Source organism: Macrotis lagotis, chromosome 1 (assembly GCF_037893015.1).
Source record: "Macrotis lagotis isolate mMagLag1 chromosome 1, bilby.v1.9.chrom.fasta, whole genome shotgun sequence".
Classification (NCBI taxonomy): Eukaryota; Metazoa; Chordata; class Mammalia; order Peramelemorphia; family Peramelidae; genus Macrotis; species Macrotis lagotis.
Window position 1 is genome coordinate 274222292 of NC_133658.1, and position 17680 is coordinate 274239971.

Sequence of the window (17680 nt, forward strand, 5' to 3'; positions counted from 1 at the left end):
GAAGCAATTTCTCTGGTGGATTTATGATAAAGGAACTCACCCCAGAGACAGAGCCACTGGAATCTGAACACAGACTGAAGTACAATTTTTTTTCTCTCTCTATTCTTGAGGTTTCCCATCTTCTTGGGGGGGAGGGGGTTTATGTTTATTCTTATGTTTACACTTACAACATTCAATTTACATCAATGTATGGCATGGAAACAATGTAGAGGCTGTCAGACAGCCTTGGGGGTAGGGAGGAGGGGAGAAAATTGTAGAATTCAGAGCCTTGAAAAAAATGATGGGTACAATTTACTATTGTATATAATTGGAAAACAAATAAAATGTTATAAAAAAAGATATGTATCCCCTCTGATCCCTATCATCATCAGGGAGTTCAATTAGACAAGGACTAGGGATGATTTGTCAGGCCTTTATCATCTTTAAGAAAAGATTATAAAGTGAGGGGAAGAGGAATATACCGAATGAGGGGAAGGGAAAGGAGGATTGAGGGAAATTATCTAACATACTTGGATACAGAAATGTGTTTCTCTCAACAGGGAAATTGGAGAGAAAGAGGGGAAGCAAGAAGGGGATGTTAGTGGAGGATAGAATAAAAGATTAGTCCTAAGTAAAATAAATTTTAGGGATATACAAAAATATTTATAACTCTTTGAGGTAGCAAAGAGTGAAAATCTGAGGTGAACAAAAATTAGGGAATCATTAAACAAGTTTTGATGTATAGATGTGATAGAATATTATTATACTAAACTCTTACCAGTATGATGGTGTTGTTCTTCGTTCTTCATTACTCACCTCACATTAGAGGTGTGAAAGACTCAGAATGCAGAATGAAACATTTTTTAGAACTGGTGCAATGGGCTATGTTTGTCTTCTCTTTTTAATAATGGCAGTGGGGGGAATGGAGGGTTTGGGGAAGAAGGTGAGAAGATATATTTTGACTGATTAAAACAAAGTATGTCATATATACACAGATATACGTGTGTACAAATATAAATCTATGAACTCTTGAGAACTCTGAACAATATAATACCCAATCACAATTTCAGAGGGCTCATGATGAAAAACAGAGGGGTAATGAACCCAAGATTGTAGACTGAGATTTTTTTAAGATATACTCAGTGAGAAATTATTGAATTTTGTCTTTTTTGCTTTCTCAGTGGTCAGAGGAGGGGAGTTTAATAGAGAGAGGTTGGTCTTTGAAAAGTTTATGTTGATTTAAATAAAAACTAAACTAGACTGGACTTTTAAGTTCAAAGAGTCGTAGATTTAGAGTTGGAAGGGACTTTAGGAGCCATTTAGTCCAATCTCATTTGCAAATAAGGAAGTCAGAGTCCTAGAAAGTTAAGTGATTTACCAAGAGTCACAAGGGATCAAGCATCAGAGATAGGACATGAACTGAGGGTTCATTGACTCTGGAGTACCCGTTCTTTCCACTGTCCAAGTTTCACATACCCTACTACCTTTAGAAAGGTTCACCATTTACCTTTTGTTTATGGTAGCATAGAAATATTTAGCCAAATTAGTTTCCTTAAATAAAACTATTATATATATACATATACATATACATATACATCATATACATATACATATACATATACATATACATATACATATAAATGCATGTGTATATATATATATATATATATATATAATATGAGAAAGAGAGTAATACTTTTTTTTTACTTAGTGTAACCTTTGAAGTAACTTATCAGAGAAGTTTGAATATTGGTTGTGTGACTGGGAAAATCACTTAAATTCTCAGTTCTCTCTAGGTAACTAAGACTATGAGTTCAAAGAAATGCCAACCTGTCTAGGTAGTGGAAATTTCCTTACCTGGAAGTTCCCCATATCAATGAAATCAAAGGGTTAGCCTCCATCCCCTACATCAATCTGTGAAGATGCTCTATCTTCCCCACATAGAATGTAAACTTCTTAAAAGAAGGAATTGTTTATCTTTTCTGTCTGTATATCCATTAACAAGCATACTGTTTAGCCCAAAGTAAGTACTTAATAAATATTGAATTGAGAACAGCATCAGAGTTATTATAATCTGAGTGTGAAACCATAGAAGGAAATCCTGAAAAATCTCCTTTGGAGTTTTCCTTTTCTTCTGATGTAGTATAGAAAACAATAACAGAGTACAGGAAGTCCTGATTCAGGCAACAAATTACTCTCTCCAAATTATTATGACTAATTCCCAGGGGTGTTATTTCCACCAAGGCTAGATGTCAGTTAAAATGTGGAGAGGGTAAAATTTTACATTTTACATTCTGCTGGCAAGCTTAGCTGCCCAGGACCCTCAGTTTAAGAGTCCAACTCCAAAATGTTCCCATCATATTTGGAGTTTATCTCAAGATCTTGATCTATAACTCAGTGAAGCTGAAAAACAGAATTGATTGTGCTGAGTTAACATGTTGCCCGAGGTATTCTAATCACTAGAGGTGTTCATACAAATAGCAGGTTATCCATCTGTTCTAAAGGGTTTAATAAAGCAGATTGCCATTTTTAGTTGGGTATGAACTAGAGGGGCAGCTAGGAGGCACAGTGGATAGAGTCCTGGACCTGGAATCAGGAAGATTCATGTTCCTGAGTTCAAATCTAGTTATGTGATACTCAGCAAGTCAACTCACCCTGTTTGCTTCAGTGTCCTCATTTGTAAAATGAGCTGAAGAAGGAAATGGCAAACCACTCATCTATGTCATGAAAATCCCAAATGAGGTCACAAAGACACAGACATGACTGAAAAACCATTCACCATGATGACATGAACAGGAGTCAGTGAAGTGTAATAGAAAGAGTACTTGATTTCAAATTAAGATTAGAGGTATTGGAGTTGAATCTCAGTTCTTCTGTTTGAGGTGGGCAGGAGTTTTTTCCCTGGAACTCTTTTCTCTTCTGTAAAATGGATTTAGACCAGATTCTAAGGTCACTATGGACCATAAATCACAGGAACAGAGCCCTCTCCCTCCTGGGTGAAACTAGGTCACAAACTCCATTTCTGCCACATCTCCTCTGTTCAGTATAGAAAAGTGGGCAGGCTAGTTATCAGGGGCACCTTTGGTCATCTACCCACCAGATAGAGATCAAAATGAATGGGGAGGGAGGAGTTATCAAACTCTACCGCCACCTGGTGGTCCTTGGTGGCATCACCAGCTCTAACGGAAAAGTTTTGTTCTGATTTACCCCTCAGCCAAGTCCTGCTCCCTTCTTTGTATCCTGCCCATAGATTACCCCCTTTTTCCAGGAGAAATCTTTTCAATCCCCGTTCCTGAACAGTCTAGATCCTATGGTTGGACCTGCCCTCTGAAGAAGTGTTTGCCCTTCTCCAGAACTTGAGTCTTTCAAATTCCCTAAGGAACACCAGATGTGCCAGTCATGAGACTAAGTTGCAAGGAATATGATGAAATATCTACAGTAGTGTCCACTATGTTTTTCCATCCTTATCTTTCCTTCTTTGTTCTCTCTCCCCCTAAGCAGTAAAATTAATTCAGTTCTTCATTTAGAAAATAACCACAAATTACCAAGCTCATATGTTTGTCCTTTATTTTCGAAGAAGACCACAACATCAGTGAGGTGATGTCATAACCATGTGAATTGAATTTGAGTGAGGGGAATGCTATGCTAAGTCACCTGCCTCGGGTTCTCCTCCAGAGCCATCTGGGTCCAGTGGCCAGATATGGATCAGGACGACTGGCGATGGCCCTGGGTGAGAGGTAATCAGGGTTAAATGACTTGCCCAAGGTCACACAGCTAGTATCTGAAGTTGAATTCGAACTCCTGTTCCCTTGACTCCAAGGACTGACTGTAGTCCCCCTGACTCAAGGCCACTGCGCCACCTAGCAGTTCATGTATGGAAGTACAGAAGAATAGAGAACAGGGAAAGGGGGTCAAATCGACCAATATTTATTAAGCCCAGGATCAGGGTCGCCTTGGGAGTCACTAATCAAATTTGGATCTGATCCTATAACCTTGGCAACTGGCCACCAAGGATTCCCATCATAGACAGAGTTGGGACTCAGTTTTCCTGTTTTCAAAAGTTTCTCAATCTTCTCCTATCCATCCTACTTTTGCCTCAATTTCAGACCTAGATAACCTTAGGAGAGGAGGCCTGAGAAAAAGGCTGCTTCTATTCTGAAGCAGATTGTTTTAAAGGAGGAGGTGGATTAACCAGATATATTCTGAAGCAGATTAAAAGGGGAGATGGGTTAACAAGCTATATAGTGGGAAAAATATGAGCCGAAATCAGAGATTATATTTGAATTCCCAGACCTGCTTACTTGCTTGACTTTATGAGTCAGAATCTGTTTTCTCACCTGTAAAATGATGTTAGACTATTACATCTATAAATCCTCTTCCATTCTACTTCAGCCACCAAGCAGATGGGCGGTGTCTTGTTATTCTGTGGTCCTGATAAGAATAAATCTCCTAGGCAGCCCAACCTCAACCTTAATTCTTCAGCCCTCAACCCGTATCCCTCCTCAGACCCGATTTCAGTCCCTTAGGTCTGCCATTAATAGGATGGAGGTCACCGGAGAGTACTTATGACAGGGGAAAGAAGACTGTCAAAAATACAAGTTGAACCTCACTTTTCCGTTCTCAATCACATCAGCTGCTAGCTCTCCCCACTTCTCTTCCTTCTGTCCAAAAATGGGGTTGGTCCCCGAAGACTAAAGAGTCTCGACTGTGTTCTAATCCTGGCTTTCGGGCTCCAAAGGAAGAAACGATATCAGGATCCAGGTCTCCTGTCTCTATCCCGGAGGTGGGTTAGGGAAGTGAGAAGGTCTCCCTGAAATTCGGGGCGTCACAATGCCTCCGGGTCTCCATAGCAACCGCCTCTTTTCTTTGGCCGAGTCCTGGGAGCCTGGGGCGTCTGGCCACACTCCAGCCCTGTGGCTCTGCTCTGCTTCCGAGGCTGCGGCAAGTCCCTAGGGGTGCGTGGGGAACCGGGTGTGGGAAGTGGAACTTGGCTGCTAAAACCGTCTATCATCAGGGTTCGAGGAGGAATAGGAGCAGTATGGGAAACATGTTGGGTTTGGGAGACTTTGGAGGGTGAAAATGGGAGATTGGATGATTGAGGTAGCAGTTGTGAAGGGGGTCTTCGGGGGATACTCCCAGCTCCTTGAATAGTTCTGAGGCTCGGGTGACTTCTCAGCCAAGTTGAACAGATCCCCATAAGGCCAAGAATTGGGCAGGCAGCATTTATGGCTGGGGAGGGGGGGGGAGTGGAGGCAAAAATTGAAACAGGCTTTCAAATTTCATATCTAGTAGATGTAGAATCTGAACTCTGGTTAGGTTTCCCAAGGACAGAGAAATATGCAAATCTCTTCAGTCTTGAAGACTCAGAGTTCTGGTTTCTTTCCAAAACCAAAGATGCCCTGCCAGCCCTACTTCCTTCTAGATTTCTGGCTGGGACAGCCCTCAGGGCAGGGTCAGTGTGTCCTGTTTCCTAGACATTCAAGTTAACCATGCCCTTCCCGGAATTCAAATCTCCTGCAGAAGTTTCCAGAATACAATTTTATAACCCATTTTGGAAATCTGTTCAATATGTTCATAGGGTATCAATTCTGATATATTCAGCCTACATAGTCAGAAAAAAAAGGGATAGTAGAAAGGTTTGAAGGAGGACACAATCATGATCATCTCCTTGAGAGGGCACTATTTTAGACTGTTAACTCACAAATTCATGCCTTATACTTTATAACACAGTGCTTGCTTCCTATTTGAACCCAACCCCCTAGACTCCTCCCTCAAACTCTGGACCCAGATGCTAGAAATGAGCGTGAGTGTTGTATTCATTCCCTGGGATGATGATCCTGTGATCATCTAATGGCCAACAGTGATGTTTGCTGGTCCTTTTAAATGTTGAGTATTTGAAACAGCACCAGATTTAGGAGTGAGCAGGCATAATTTAGATTCTTCATTCTGCCACTAACTCACAGTGTGACCTTGAACAAATCATCTAACCTGTCTAGCAGTCATTTTCTAATTTGTAGAAAGGAATAGTATACACACACACACACACACACACACACACACACACACACACACACACACACACCCCAGGACCTAAGGATTCTATCAAATAACTCATTTCTAGATCTTTTTTTTTCTATTACACAGCCCATTGCTAGACAATTCATCCTCACAACAAACCCAATGAGATAGATAATAAAAGTATAATTATTTCCATTGTATAGAAGAAATAGAGAATCAGAGAGGTTAGGTGACCTGTCCAAAGTCACAAATAGGAAGCAAGTGGTGGTAGCAGAATTTTAACCTGTTTTCTAACTCCCAAATCCAAGTCTCTTTCCATTTCACCAAGCTGCCCCTCAAAATATAATGTAAATGTAAGAAATCTTATTACGAGAACCCCAAAGACAGTCCTAACCCTATTGACTTCAGTTGTGTTCCTGTTTACCATTTTTTTATTGAGACGATCAGTATTTTTCCCTCTCTGCCCTGAGCAGAGAAGAGATGGAGGTCTGGGATTGACTTAAATCACTGCTAGCCCTTTTCCACAGGACTCTTCTTCCAGGAAAGATTGGGAGAAGGATTAGATTCAGTTTGGTCTGCCATCTACCAAGTGCCTTAAGGGCTCAGGCCAGGTTCCATTCATCCATTCCCTTTTCCCAGAAAAGACTGGTTGGGCAAGTTATCTCTGGCCCACACCCCATTGTCCCTAAGGGTTCTGAAGGCCCATCACAGGACTATCCTACCCTTCTGCCTTTTCTCTAGAGAAGTATCAATGGTCTGAATCCAGTCAGCTTTGGGAAGGGTGTCTCACAGTTATTGGGAAAATATCCACTTACCCAGCCAGGTACAATGCAAAGAATGATGGATTTGGAGTCAGAGAACATGAACTCAAATCTGAGCTCTGTCCGCTGACCCCCAGACCAATCACTTTAACTCCCTGGGTCTTACTTTCCTTCTCTCTATAATGGATTCAGACTAAATGACCTCTAAGGTCCCTACCAGTTCTAAATCTATGATCCTACCCTCAGGGGGAGTCTAATCTTGGTGGAGTAGAGTCACTCACCCATCTCCTTCTCAACTATGGTCCTCAGTTCCCTCCTTGCAGAGCCCTGAAAAGATGAGCTTTGGGGCAATGGACCTGGGCCTAAACAGGATGAAACTGGGCAGCCCACAGAGCCTCCAGTCTCTAGAGGAGGAGCAGCAGCCAGAGACTGAGGCCTGGAGGACATACATAGATCGGAGGAACATTCTCCGGGAGTTCCTGACCTCGGACCTGAGCCCCCACCTCCTGAAACGTCACCATGCCCGGATGGAGCTGCTAAAAAAGTGCTCCTACTACATCGAGATCCTCCCAAAGCACCTGGCCCTAGGTGACCAGAACCCCCTGATGCTGCCTAGCACCATGTTCCAGCTTATTGACCCCTGGAAATTCCAGCGCATGAAGAAAGTGGGTACAGCCCAGACCAAGATCCAGCTGCTTCTGCTCAGTGACCTACTGGAACAGCTGGACAGAGGGCGGGCCAAACTGGTGGCCCTCTTGGAATCACATGACACGCTCCCCTTCTTGTCTTGTTGGGACACAGTGGAGCAGCGGCTGGCAGACTTGTCAGCAGTGATGGACAACTTCATAGCCATGATGGTACCAGGTCGTCTGCACATCAAACATCGTTTGGTGTCAGACATTGGTGCCACCAAGATCCCCCACATACGGTTGATGCTTAGCACCAAGATGCCGGTGATGTTTGACCGCAAGGAATCAGTGGCACACCATGATTGGGCAAGCCTACGCTGGTTTGTGACAATCCAGCCAGCTGTGCCTGAGCAATTTGAGCTCCGTTTCAAGTTGTTGGAGCCCCGGAGTCAGCAGGAGCGGGTGCAGTGCGGTGTCATCCCTGTGGCCACCTGTACATTTGATATCCGAAACCTGCTGCCCAGCCGCACCTACAAGTTCACAGTCAAGAGGGCTGAGAGCTACACACTTGTGTATGAGCCGTGGAGGGACAGCCTCACCTTGAAAACCAAGCCAGCACCCCCAGAGGGGGCTCACACCCCAGAGAGCAGGGCCAACCTGGCCTGCCCCTAACCACAGAGCCTGAGAGACAATTTTCTATTTATCCGTTAATAAAAAGGAGTTTAAAAAGGGCAAAATTAAAAAAAAAACAACTTATTTTTAAAGGTAACAGCAGCCACATGAGTGTTTTTCTGAATCGGTCAAAGCGATCGCCCCAAGCGGACTCCATAAGCCCTGAGTTCCCAGTGCAGTATTCCCAAGGTTCCTCCTTTCACAACAAGCATTACAGCATCTCCTCATGTGGGCAGGAAATTTTAGCCTCTTCAGATAAAGTAGTTAAATATATGATACATCTAAAACATGGCAGGGAGTGAGAACCTCAGGTTACAATCTCTCCCCCCCATTTCAGTTGTCCAGTTGAGTTGTCTTTCTAATTCTTGGCAGGGTGGTTTTGGTCCTCTGACATGCTTGGAGATGCCTTAACAATGTTGGGAAAGGAAGAGTTGGAAGCTGGAGAAATGAGCAGGTAAAAGTAGGAAATGCCTGTGTTCCGATAGCCAATTGACTTCTTTCTCCAGGGTTATACTAAGTTTAGGATTCCTGTCATGGCTCCAAGAAGTATGGCCACTTCCCCAAGGCTCAGTCTTCTATATTTTGAATTAATCAGAGGGAATCAGAGTCCTTAGATTTAGCCCCCTGATATTCCTGTGGGACAACTTCCAAAGTCTAAAGGAACCATTCCAGGTAGGCCATGGGGTGTGATGGAAAGAGCCTTTAACAAAGAATTTAAAAAGATCCTAATCTAGTAGGTCACTACTTATCTGTATGACCTTGGGTACATCATTTCATCTCTATAATTTCCTTCCTCTGTGGAATAGGGTGATACAGTTACTCCATAAAGCCCTTTCCAACTCTAAAAATTCTAGTATATAAAATTACTTTACTCCTGTGGGCCTGATTCCTATCAAATGGGACAAATATTGCCTCACTACTGTGGGAATCAAATTAGATAATGAGAAAGAACTGTAAAAATGTTGCACTACAGAGATATTACAGATTAAAACAACCAGGTGACCTCAGGAGTGTCCAGTTTTATACAGGAAAGCTGAAGCAGCTTCCTAAGACTAGGGTTAACACCTCTCCCCAGGCCTCACTGAGCATGAATCTCCCAACACTCCTTTTCATGTGACCTTTGCAGATACAGTCTCTCCTTCAGGGAGAACTACAAAATTATTAGTCCCAGCTCCCCCCCTCTATCTCGTGCACAATAAAATAGTTCAAAAGTATTTGGCTCAAAAGAATTTTTATTATAAAATATAAAAGTTTTCTTTCTCCTCAAGAGAAACAATATAATTCTGCCTCTTTATGCCCAGCCCCTGGTTGAGAGTCTGAGAGGCAGAGGGATGGGTGAAGGTTACTCTTTTTTCACCTGCTCCCCCAACCCACTAATTTTCTTCACCAGTTCCAGATGGTCCAGACCCACACTGGCAATCAATCCATCCTTGTTCCCTGGGGAATCCAGGTAATCAATGTCCTTCCCATCCAGGGTAGTCATGTGGCCTCCTAGGGCTGAGAGTACTGCATTCCCTGCACAGATGTCCCACTTCTTGATGAAGGTGATATGGAGGTAGGCATCTGCTTGATCTGGTTGCTCAGCAGTGTTGAGGTTCAAGAGGGATAGTACCTTATACCCTTAGGAAAACAAGGAAGCATTCCCTTATCTGGTCAGAAAGTCAGTCTTTCCACCCACCCACCCCCATACTCCCATAATTCACAGGTCAAAATCTTCCCCACAAGGAGAAGTGGGGATGTGTCTCCCCCAAAAATTGCCTAACCTTTTGGATTTGTCTCAGAAGAAAAGGGAAGAACCAGTTCCATTTCCCTGCTTTCTGGATCCAAACCTGTCCATCTCCAAGTGATATTCTCTGTCCCTTCTCGTAGCTTTCACCTGGCCTTAACCATGTTCCATAGTATACATTCTGCTATTTTCCCATTTACCTGCTCCCCCAGCAGGGATGATGTTCACGTTTGTCCCAAAAGCTTTCTGGCCGAAGGTGCGCACGGTCCCAGCATGGGATCGGGAAACAATAAGTCGGGGACTTCTCTCACTGTATGACTCCCGGGCACTCACGTTGGCTCCGTGTCCAACCAGTGCCCAAGCTACAAAGAAGTTGTGAGTGTGTTAGTACTTAGCATGATGCTAGGGGAAGTCAGAAGAGCCTCAAAGGGAAGAGGGACATAGAGAGCCACATTAGGCCAATATCTGGAACCTCCTCCCTCAATAATCTTGAGATTCCCCTAACCTAGGAACAAGTTCTCTTCTGCACTTCCAACAATACCACTACCCTTTGTCTCATGTTGCCTACCTGTGAACCTTGAAAAGGGCTTGTGGATTACTCCAATGACTGGCTTCCCATCCACTGCCACACAAACCATTGTGGTCACATAAGTCAGGAGACCCTCTAGGGACACAAGAACAAAGATGAGCAGCAAGGCTGAGGGAATTTCAGCTATGGAGTGGATATGATACAATCTCTGTAAAAATTCCACATCAATACTAATTCTGGTCTTGAATGGGGGGGGGGGTTCCATTTTACTATCAAAGTACTCTCTCTTGAACTGCAGTTTCAGAGTTGAAAAAAGAATCGGGTTCCCAAATCCATCCCAGTTCCCAAGTCCTCCCTCCTCGAATCTCTGATCATTACTCCACAAACCTGTGTACTCCTGGGTAGCATCCAAAGGATCAATCCAGACGGTCACTCTCTCCATTGGCACTGTTTGGCCACTTGGGACCATTTTCTGGATTTCCAGGGGGATCTTTCCATCCCAAGGCTCTGAGAGGTCCAAGGCAGCATCATCATGCTCCTCAGAAATGACCTGAGGAGGGAGTCAGCGGCCAGTCACCCTGAGCTGGCAGTGCACGTCTCCTGTCCCTAGCGGCTGGCCTTCCACCCCCCACGAATACAGTGTTGGGAAGTAAGGAGCTTTTTTGCAGAATGTCATAGCCCCGGGGTTCAGACTGAAGACGGCTGATTAGAGGTTCCCGGGGAACGATTCCCCTTAAGTCATCCTGGAATCTCCGTTAGCATTCCTTCCCACCGCGCGGGGCTGGGCTCCGGGGCCGGGGTCCCACTCAGCCCTGACCCCATCCGGGGGCTCCGAGTGAGTCTTTACCCCCCTAGGGGGCCACGAGCTGCTGCCAGCCCCAGGGATCTGCCACAGCCCAGGCCGGGATGCTCCCGAGAAGCCCCCCCGCCCCCCGGCTGGCGCTCACCCTGACGCCGGGAAAGGCGCCGGCCCACAGGCTGGCCATGCGGCGGTGGGCCTGCAGGTCCCCCGCCGTGAGCAGCTCCTCCGCGCCCTCCTGGGTTCGCCCTTTGCTTCTCTGCTGCAGGTCCGGCCCGGCTTCCCGGACGGCGCGCACCCCCCGGCCCCCGGCCTCGGCCGCGGCCACGGACAGCGCCAGGAGCTCCCGCAAGTCCAGGCGCCGCCCGCCCGCGGCCGCGCCGAGCAGGGCCGGCAGCACCCAGAGGCCGCCGGCCGCCAGCAGCAGCCCCAGCAAGGCCCAGACCGGGCGAGGGAGGCGCCGGCCCAGAGCGGCCATGAGCTCCGCCGCCCGCCGCGCCGGCCGCCTACCCAGTGGGCAGAGGCCCAGCCCGGGAGCCGGCCCCACCCGCCCTACCGCGGGGCCCGGAGACCCGCCCCTTCCACGTCGGCTCCCGCCCGGGTGCCACCCTCTCGGACCAGCCTGGGGGGTGCTTGTTCTCCCGATGAGGGATACCTTGCAGTAGAGTTAAAGCACTGGAGCTAAACTAACGCTCGAGACGCCGTCCGAAAGCGCCCGGACGTGCCGCAGCCACAGCAGCCCCGTCTTCTCGAGTCAAGAAAAAATCGGGAGTGCCCTGTCCCTATTTAAAAAGAAAGGCAAAAACAAATTTCTTTTAAGAAAGATCCATAACCAAGCAAAACGGACTCCCTCATTGGCTGGGCACCAACTATTTCTCTCTCATTACACTAAATCTGTCGCCTTTCTGTCTGGAGGTAGATCATATGTTTCCATCATGCCTCATCTGGAATCCTAAATGGGTGATGGATTCGATCATGCCTCTCACGGCTTTTAAATTTGTTTTTTCTTTACAGAATTGTTGTTATGGTATAAATTATTCCCCTGGTTCTACTCTTTTCAGTCAGTTTATAGATATAGATGATAGAGATAGATAAATAGATAGATAAGAGAGAGAGAGATGATAGACAGATGAGAGAGATGTGAGAGAGATGATAGATAAATAGATGATAGATGATAGATAGATGAGAGAGATGATAGATGAGAGAGATGTGAGAGAGATAATAGATAAGTAGATAGATAGATAGATAGATAGATAGATAGATAGATAGATAGCTCCCCTGCATCCTCTAGTTACTTTCTTTGTATCTCTAGCCCTCTGTTCTTTTCTGTCCCCCACTCTATCTGTTCCCCTCTCTTTATTCTTTAGGTGTGTCCCTTCTCATTTCCTTCTTCCTGTTTTACACTGTCCTATCTAACTCCATTCTGCTCCCCCTTTTTTCTTATCTCTTTCTCTCCCTATTTCTTTTTCTTAATGTATCCCTGATTCTAGAATTTTTGCAGTGCCTCTGACTCTATGAAGTTTTTCTTTTTTTTTTCTGATCCTTACATTTGAAGAGTGGTTCAGATTCTCTTCCAACACTTCCACCCTGCATGAAGCCCAAAAGTCAATATAGTGGATAGGGTACTGGACTTGAAGACAGGAATACCTGAGTTCAAACCTTGATTCAGACACTTACAAACTATCTAACACTAGGCAAGCCACTTTTTTCTGCTCTGCCTCTATTTCATTTGTAAGATATGGTATGTGTTGAACTTCAGCTCAAAAAAAAGTCTACAGTCTTATTATGATTTTCCCAGGGAAGGAAACATGCAATCTTTTCTCCTGGAATCCAACCTGGAGGTGAATGCCAAAAAAATAGGGTCCTGGAGCAGCTCTAATAGTTTCCCTGTGGTTAGACAACAGTGGAACAATTGGAACTTGGACCTTTTCCAAGGTCTCAAATCTTCTTGAGCCTGGATTATGTCTTAATTCTCTGCTTCTCCCACCTTCACCCATTACACAGAGGATGAGGTACCCTCATTCCCATTCTCTATATAAACACAAAAAAGGCAATCCTGTCCTCCTGTCCCCATCCCTGTACACACAGAAAAGAAAAGCAAACACACACATTTCCCCTGTCTCATTTACTAGGGTTATCTTCCTTCCAAAATTCATTTATGAAGTATTTTTCTATGCACATATAACCACCCAGTAAACTGTAAGGTCCTTGAGCAGAGATTGATTTCTTTTTAATTCTAGCACAGTGTTATGCTTATAATAGGATCTTTTTTTTTTTTACTTTTTGCAAGGCAATGCAGTTAAGTGGCTTGCCCAAGGCCACACAGCTAAGTAATTATGAAGTGTCTGAGGCCTGATTTGGACTCAGGTACTCCTGACTCCAGGGCCGGTGTTCTATCCACTGCGCCACCTAGCCACCCCTTATAATAGGATCTTAATAACTGTTAGAATTAATATGCACAGATACATCCAAAACTCTAATAAGAAAAATTTTAGTTTTTGAGTTTTCTCTGACCTTCATTTTAGGGAAGGGAAGAAAGAAGAAGTGGGAAACAAAAACTCCAGGTTGCAGGCCTAACTACTGGAGAGATTGATCCCTGGGCAGGTGAAGGATGATATAGAAATCAGAACATGGAATGGAAGGGACCCACCCTAATGGGTCTTCTAGTTTAATCAAGGACTAAAGTCTATTGTGTACTACTAAAAGACAACAGTTTCTAGGAGCACTTGATAAGATGAGATCCAGTGTCTTTCATTTACCCTTATTATGACTCTAATTCCCATAACCACCCTGAGAGCTACATATTTACATTCTCACATACACAGAGGGACAGACACATGTTCTGTAAACAACAGGATCATCTTATATGATTTTGGAAGAGATGAACTACATTTTAAAGTATTTTTTTTTAATTTTTGAGATAATCAGGCAGGAAGGAGGGAGGGAGAGGAGCTGCTACTGCCGCCGCCGCCAAACAGAAACCCGTGTCTGCGGCAGCGATGCTGGAGGAACCCGAGAGCCTGGCGCTGGGCCTGGGGGGGGGCAGTGACAGCCATGGAGTGCAAAGATAGACCAGCTTTCCCAGCCAAGAAATTAGTATAAGCTCGACTGCCTTTCAAGAGATTGATTCCTGTACCAAAGGAGAAAATTGATGGACATTCAGATAGCAAGAAATCAAGTTCTCAAAGGGTTTCTCTTGAAAATAAAGTTTCTGATTTAGAAACATCTTTGGAGAACTTGGAAACTAACTGTCAGTTGAATTCTGGAGTGGATTTAACTTCAAAGCTTGTGAATGGGAAGGGTCCATTAGATAATTTTTTAACAAAAAAAGGTGAAAAACCAAATTGATCAACCATTGGTCATTATCGATCTGACAGAAGACTCTAATGACAGACTGAGCAAGCCTATGGACCACACTAAATTAAATTCTGAAGCATTTTCATCCAGAGAGACCATAAATGGGATTAGAGAAAAAGACAAAGATTTAATGGGGCCATCAGATGTCATTCAGAATCACAAGGTAGCAATATCAGAGGAGCCCCGTTCAGAAGATTCCTCAGCAACACATAAGAGTGAAGACTCAGGAGTCTTGAAGGATGAAGACTCAAAGAAAATTTCATTAAAATACTTCCCTGAGTTGATATATCTTCTAAAAATGTGCTCAGAAAATAAGCAGGACAGTTGGAATGAAGTTGAGGGTATCCTTTGTAAAGGGAAGGTGCCTGTAGTGGTCTTGCAGGATATCCTAGCTATCAAAGCACTTCCAATGGCATCTTTGGATGAGAGTATCAACTTTGAGAGTGAGGTCCTAGAATTATGCCCTGAAGATGACTCTGTACTTAGCCACTCCTCATTGAGCTCTCCTTCTTCCACTAGCTCACCTGAAGGACCATCTATATCTGAGAAAAAGAAAATCAATACTAGTCATTTGCCTTCTACTACACCTGTACATAAGGTACCTCGGAAGCTTATCAAAAGTTCTACAGAGAAGGAAAAGATGAGATTACAAAGAGATAAGGAACATTTGGACAAGCAGCTAAAGTTACAGGCAGAAAAGGAAGAAAAAGAGAAGCTGAAAGAAGGGGCAAAGAGAGCCAAGGAGGAAGCCAAGAAGAAGAAAGAGGAAGAGAAAGAACCAAAGGAGAAGGAAAGACGAGAGAAGAGGGAGAAAGATGAAAAACAGAAGGCAGAAAAGTGAGACTCAAAGAAGAAAAATGGAAGGAGAGACAGGAAGAACTCAAGGCTAAACTTGAAGAGAAAAGAAAAAAGGAAGAGGAGAAACAGTTAAAAGAGGAGGAAAAGCACATTAAAGCAGAAAAGGCAGAGATCACTAGGTTCTTTCAGAAACCAAAGACCCCACAAGACCCCAAGACTTTCTGGCTCTTGTGGGAAGTTTGCTCCCTTTGAAATTAAAGAGAACATGATCCTTGCCCCTCTCTGTCGAGTGGTTTTTGATCAAGACCTCTCTGATCAATTTGACCAACTTTTTAAGGATCAAAATTCTAAATTAAATTTTCTGAAAGATCTCAAGTTCCGGGAACCTCACAAATCTGGACCCACCTTGCCTTATGTCCAAAGTCCCAATACTATCAACAGTCATGTAGTAATAGTGGAGACTGGCAAAGTCAATGATGTTCCTGACAGGAAGAAATTTGGCAGGATGAAGCTCCTGCAGTTTTCTGAGAACCACCGGCCTGCATACTGGGGTACCTGGAACAAAAAGACCTCAGCTATCTGTCCACGCAACCCCTGGTCCAAAGATAGCAAACTGCTGGACTATGAAATTGATAGTGATGAAGAATGGGAAGAAGAACCTGGAGAACACCTAATAGTGAAGGGGATGATGAGGATGAAGGGGGTGAGAACAAAGATGATGATGATGATGGCTTTTTTGTACCTCATGGATACCTATCTGAGGATGAAGGAGTAACTGAAGAGGGTGCAGATTCAGAGAATCACAAGGTTTGCCAAAAGCTGAAGGCAAAGGAGTGGGATGAATTGTTAGCAAAAGGGAAGAGGTTCCATGTACCCCAACCAGTGAAAATTGGCTGCATCTGGGAAGGGGAGAAGAACAGTAATGCCAATTCAGAATTAAAGGTGTTGCAACAATTCACAGCTTGTATTCTAAACACAGTCATTCCAGAGAAGGAGCATACACCGAAGACCAACAAAAGAGAAAAAAGGGATCAACAGATCTTAGAGCAGCTACTCCCATTATTGCATGGGAATGTGAATGGCAGTAAAGTGATCATTCAAGAATTTCAGGAGTGCTGACACCAAGGCTTGTTCAATAAGGGCACAAACAGCCCTGATAGTGGCACAGCTAGCCCTACAAGCCCAAGTACCTCCCGGCCACAAACTCCAACTGCTAACAAGGATGCCATTATACCTTCCAAAGCTAGACTAAAGCGGATTATTTCTGAGAACTCGGTATATGAGAAAAGCCCATATTTCAGGATGTGTTGGTATGTTCACTTGGAGGTGCTCAAGAGCTTTGACCAAGAACACTTACCTGTGCCTTGCCAATGGAACTACATCACTCAGGTCCCATCTGCTACTAGACAGGACAATGGCAGTGGACTAAACTCGCTGGGACTCATACAAACTACTCTAGTCTCATTAAAGAGAAAGAACACAAGCAGTATGTCTATCATTCATTTCATGAAGAAACTAAGGAATGATGAACAGGTTGAAACTGTGGAAATGGATGGATTCCAGGCAGCCACTAAAGAATAGGAGGAGGATGACACTGATTGCATGATTTATAGATATCCCAGTTGGCAGAGAGGCTAAATCCCCATGTGGACTTGATTCTAAGTTTGATGATGGTGCAATGGAAACAGAACCCAGTGATGACCCCCGGCCTGTCAGTCCATCTAACAGAACTTAATACCACAAACTTACTGATCCCATAATATATGTATGTAGAATTCTTTAGACTATTTTAAAATGTGTATCAGATACTTGAAAATCTTCCTGTTTCTTTTGTAAAGAGAAGACAGCACTTTGTCCTGCTTCACAGCCCCTTTGGAGGTTTGAAAGTTTATATACAATGACTGATTAGTTCTTTGATAATTGTAAAAACAAAAACAAAAAAAACCAAACAAACCAAACTGCATATTAATCTGTCTTTAATAAAGCATTATTGAAATTTGCTATTTTGTATGAGAAATAACTTGTTCTCCTTAACAGTTCTAGAAGGTAGCCTATGTTATTGATTGTAAATGTCCTGAAAACCCCAGTACCTTAAAGCATCTTGTCAAGGACTTTTTAATAACTTTGTATAATATGAGCTTCTGGATATAATGGTGGAAATGTATACATTTTTATTCTATAGCCCTGGGAAAAAAAAGACATGATCAGAACATTTCTCTTTTTTCTTTTTCCTTTTAGTAGTATGAAAAGGAGTAATATAGCTGGAGCACCACAAATCATCTATGCATTCAAGTTTCCTAATTATCTGAGATCATTAAAAAAAATAGGTAAACATACAATGCATTCATGCACAGATAGGCAGATTCCAATGTAGGGGTTTCCTGTCACAGAACAACACAATTTTCTCTTCCA

General features: G+C 43.8%; 2 protein-coding genes, 1 long non-coding RNA gene and 1 pseudogene across 3 annotated transcripts in view; 2 read left to right on the forward strand and 2 right to left on the reverse strand.

Annotated features, from left to right (window-relative positions):
* The window catches only part of LOC141505013 (uncharacterized), a 31879-nt gene extending 27116 nt beyond the window's left edge, over nucleotides 1-4763 (reverse strand). Inside the window, exon 1 of the long non-coding RNA XR_012473526.1 lies at nucleotides 4317-4763. This is a non-coding gene — a long non-coding RNA (uncharacterized LOC141505013). The remainder of the gene's footprint in view (nucleotides 1-4316) is intronic.
* Nucleotides 4764-4794: 31 nt separating this feature from the next.
* Nucleotides 4795-8156, forward strand: FNDC11 (fibronectin type III domain containing 11). Its single transcript, XM_074210470.1, is given in 3 exon segments — nucleotides 4795-4851; nucleotides 4853-4934; nucleotides 7068-8156. Coding segments are annotated over 3 exon segments (1116 nt in total). The 5' UTR covers nucleotides 4795-4809; the 3' UTR covers nucleotides 8060-8156.
* A 1099-nt stretch (nucleotides 8157-9255) lies between these two features.
* LOC141505014 (Golgi-resident adenosine 3',5'-bisphosphate 3'-phosphatase-like) lies at nucleotides 9256-11606 on the reverse strand. Its single transcript, XM_074210472.1, has 5 exons — nucleotides 11262-11606; nucleotides 10702-10864; nucleotides 10354-10449; nucleotides 9986-10147; nucleotides 9256-9679 (listed from the first exon to the last, which is right to left on the reverse strand). The coding sequence occupies exons 1-5, from the start codon at nucleotides 11589-11591 to the stop codon at nucleotides 9402-9404; spliced, it is 1029 nt and encodes a 342-aa protein (XP_074066573.1). The 5' UTR covers nucleotides 11592-11606; the 3' UTR covers nucleotides 9256-9401.
* A 2506-nt stretch (nucleotides 11607-14112) lies between these two features.
* LOC141516351 (chromatin assembly factor 1 subunit A-like) lies at nucleotides 14113-17232 on the forward strand (annotated as a pseudogene).
* Nucleotides 17233-17680: the final 448 nt, after the last annotated feature.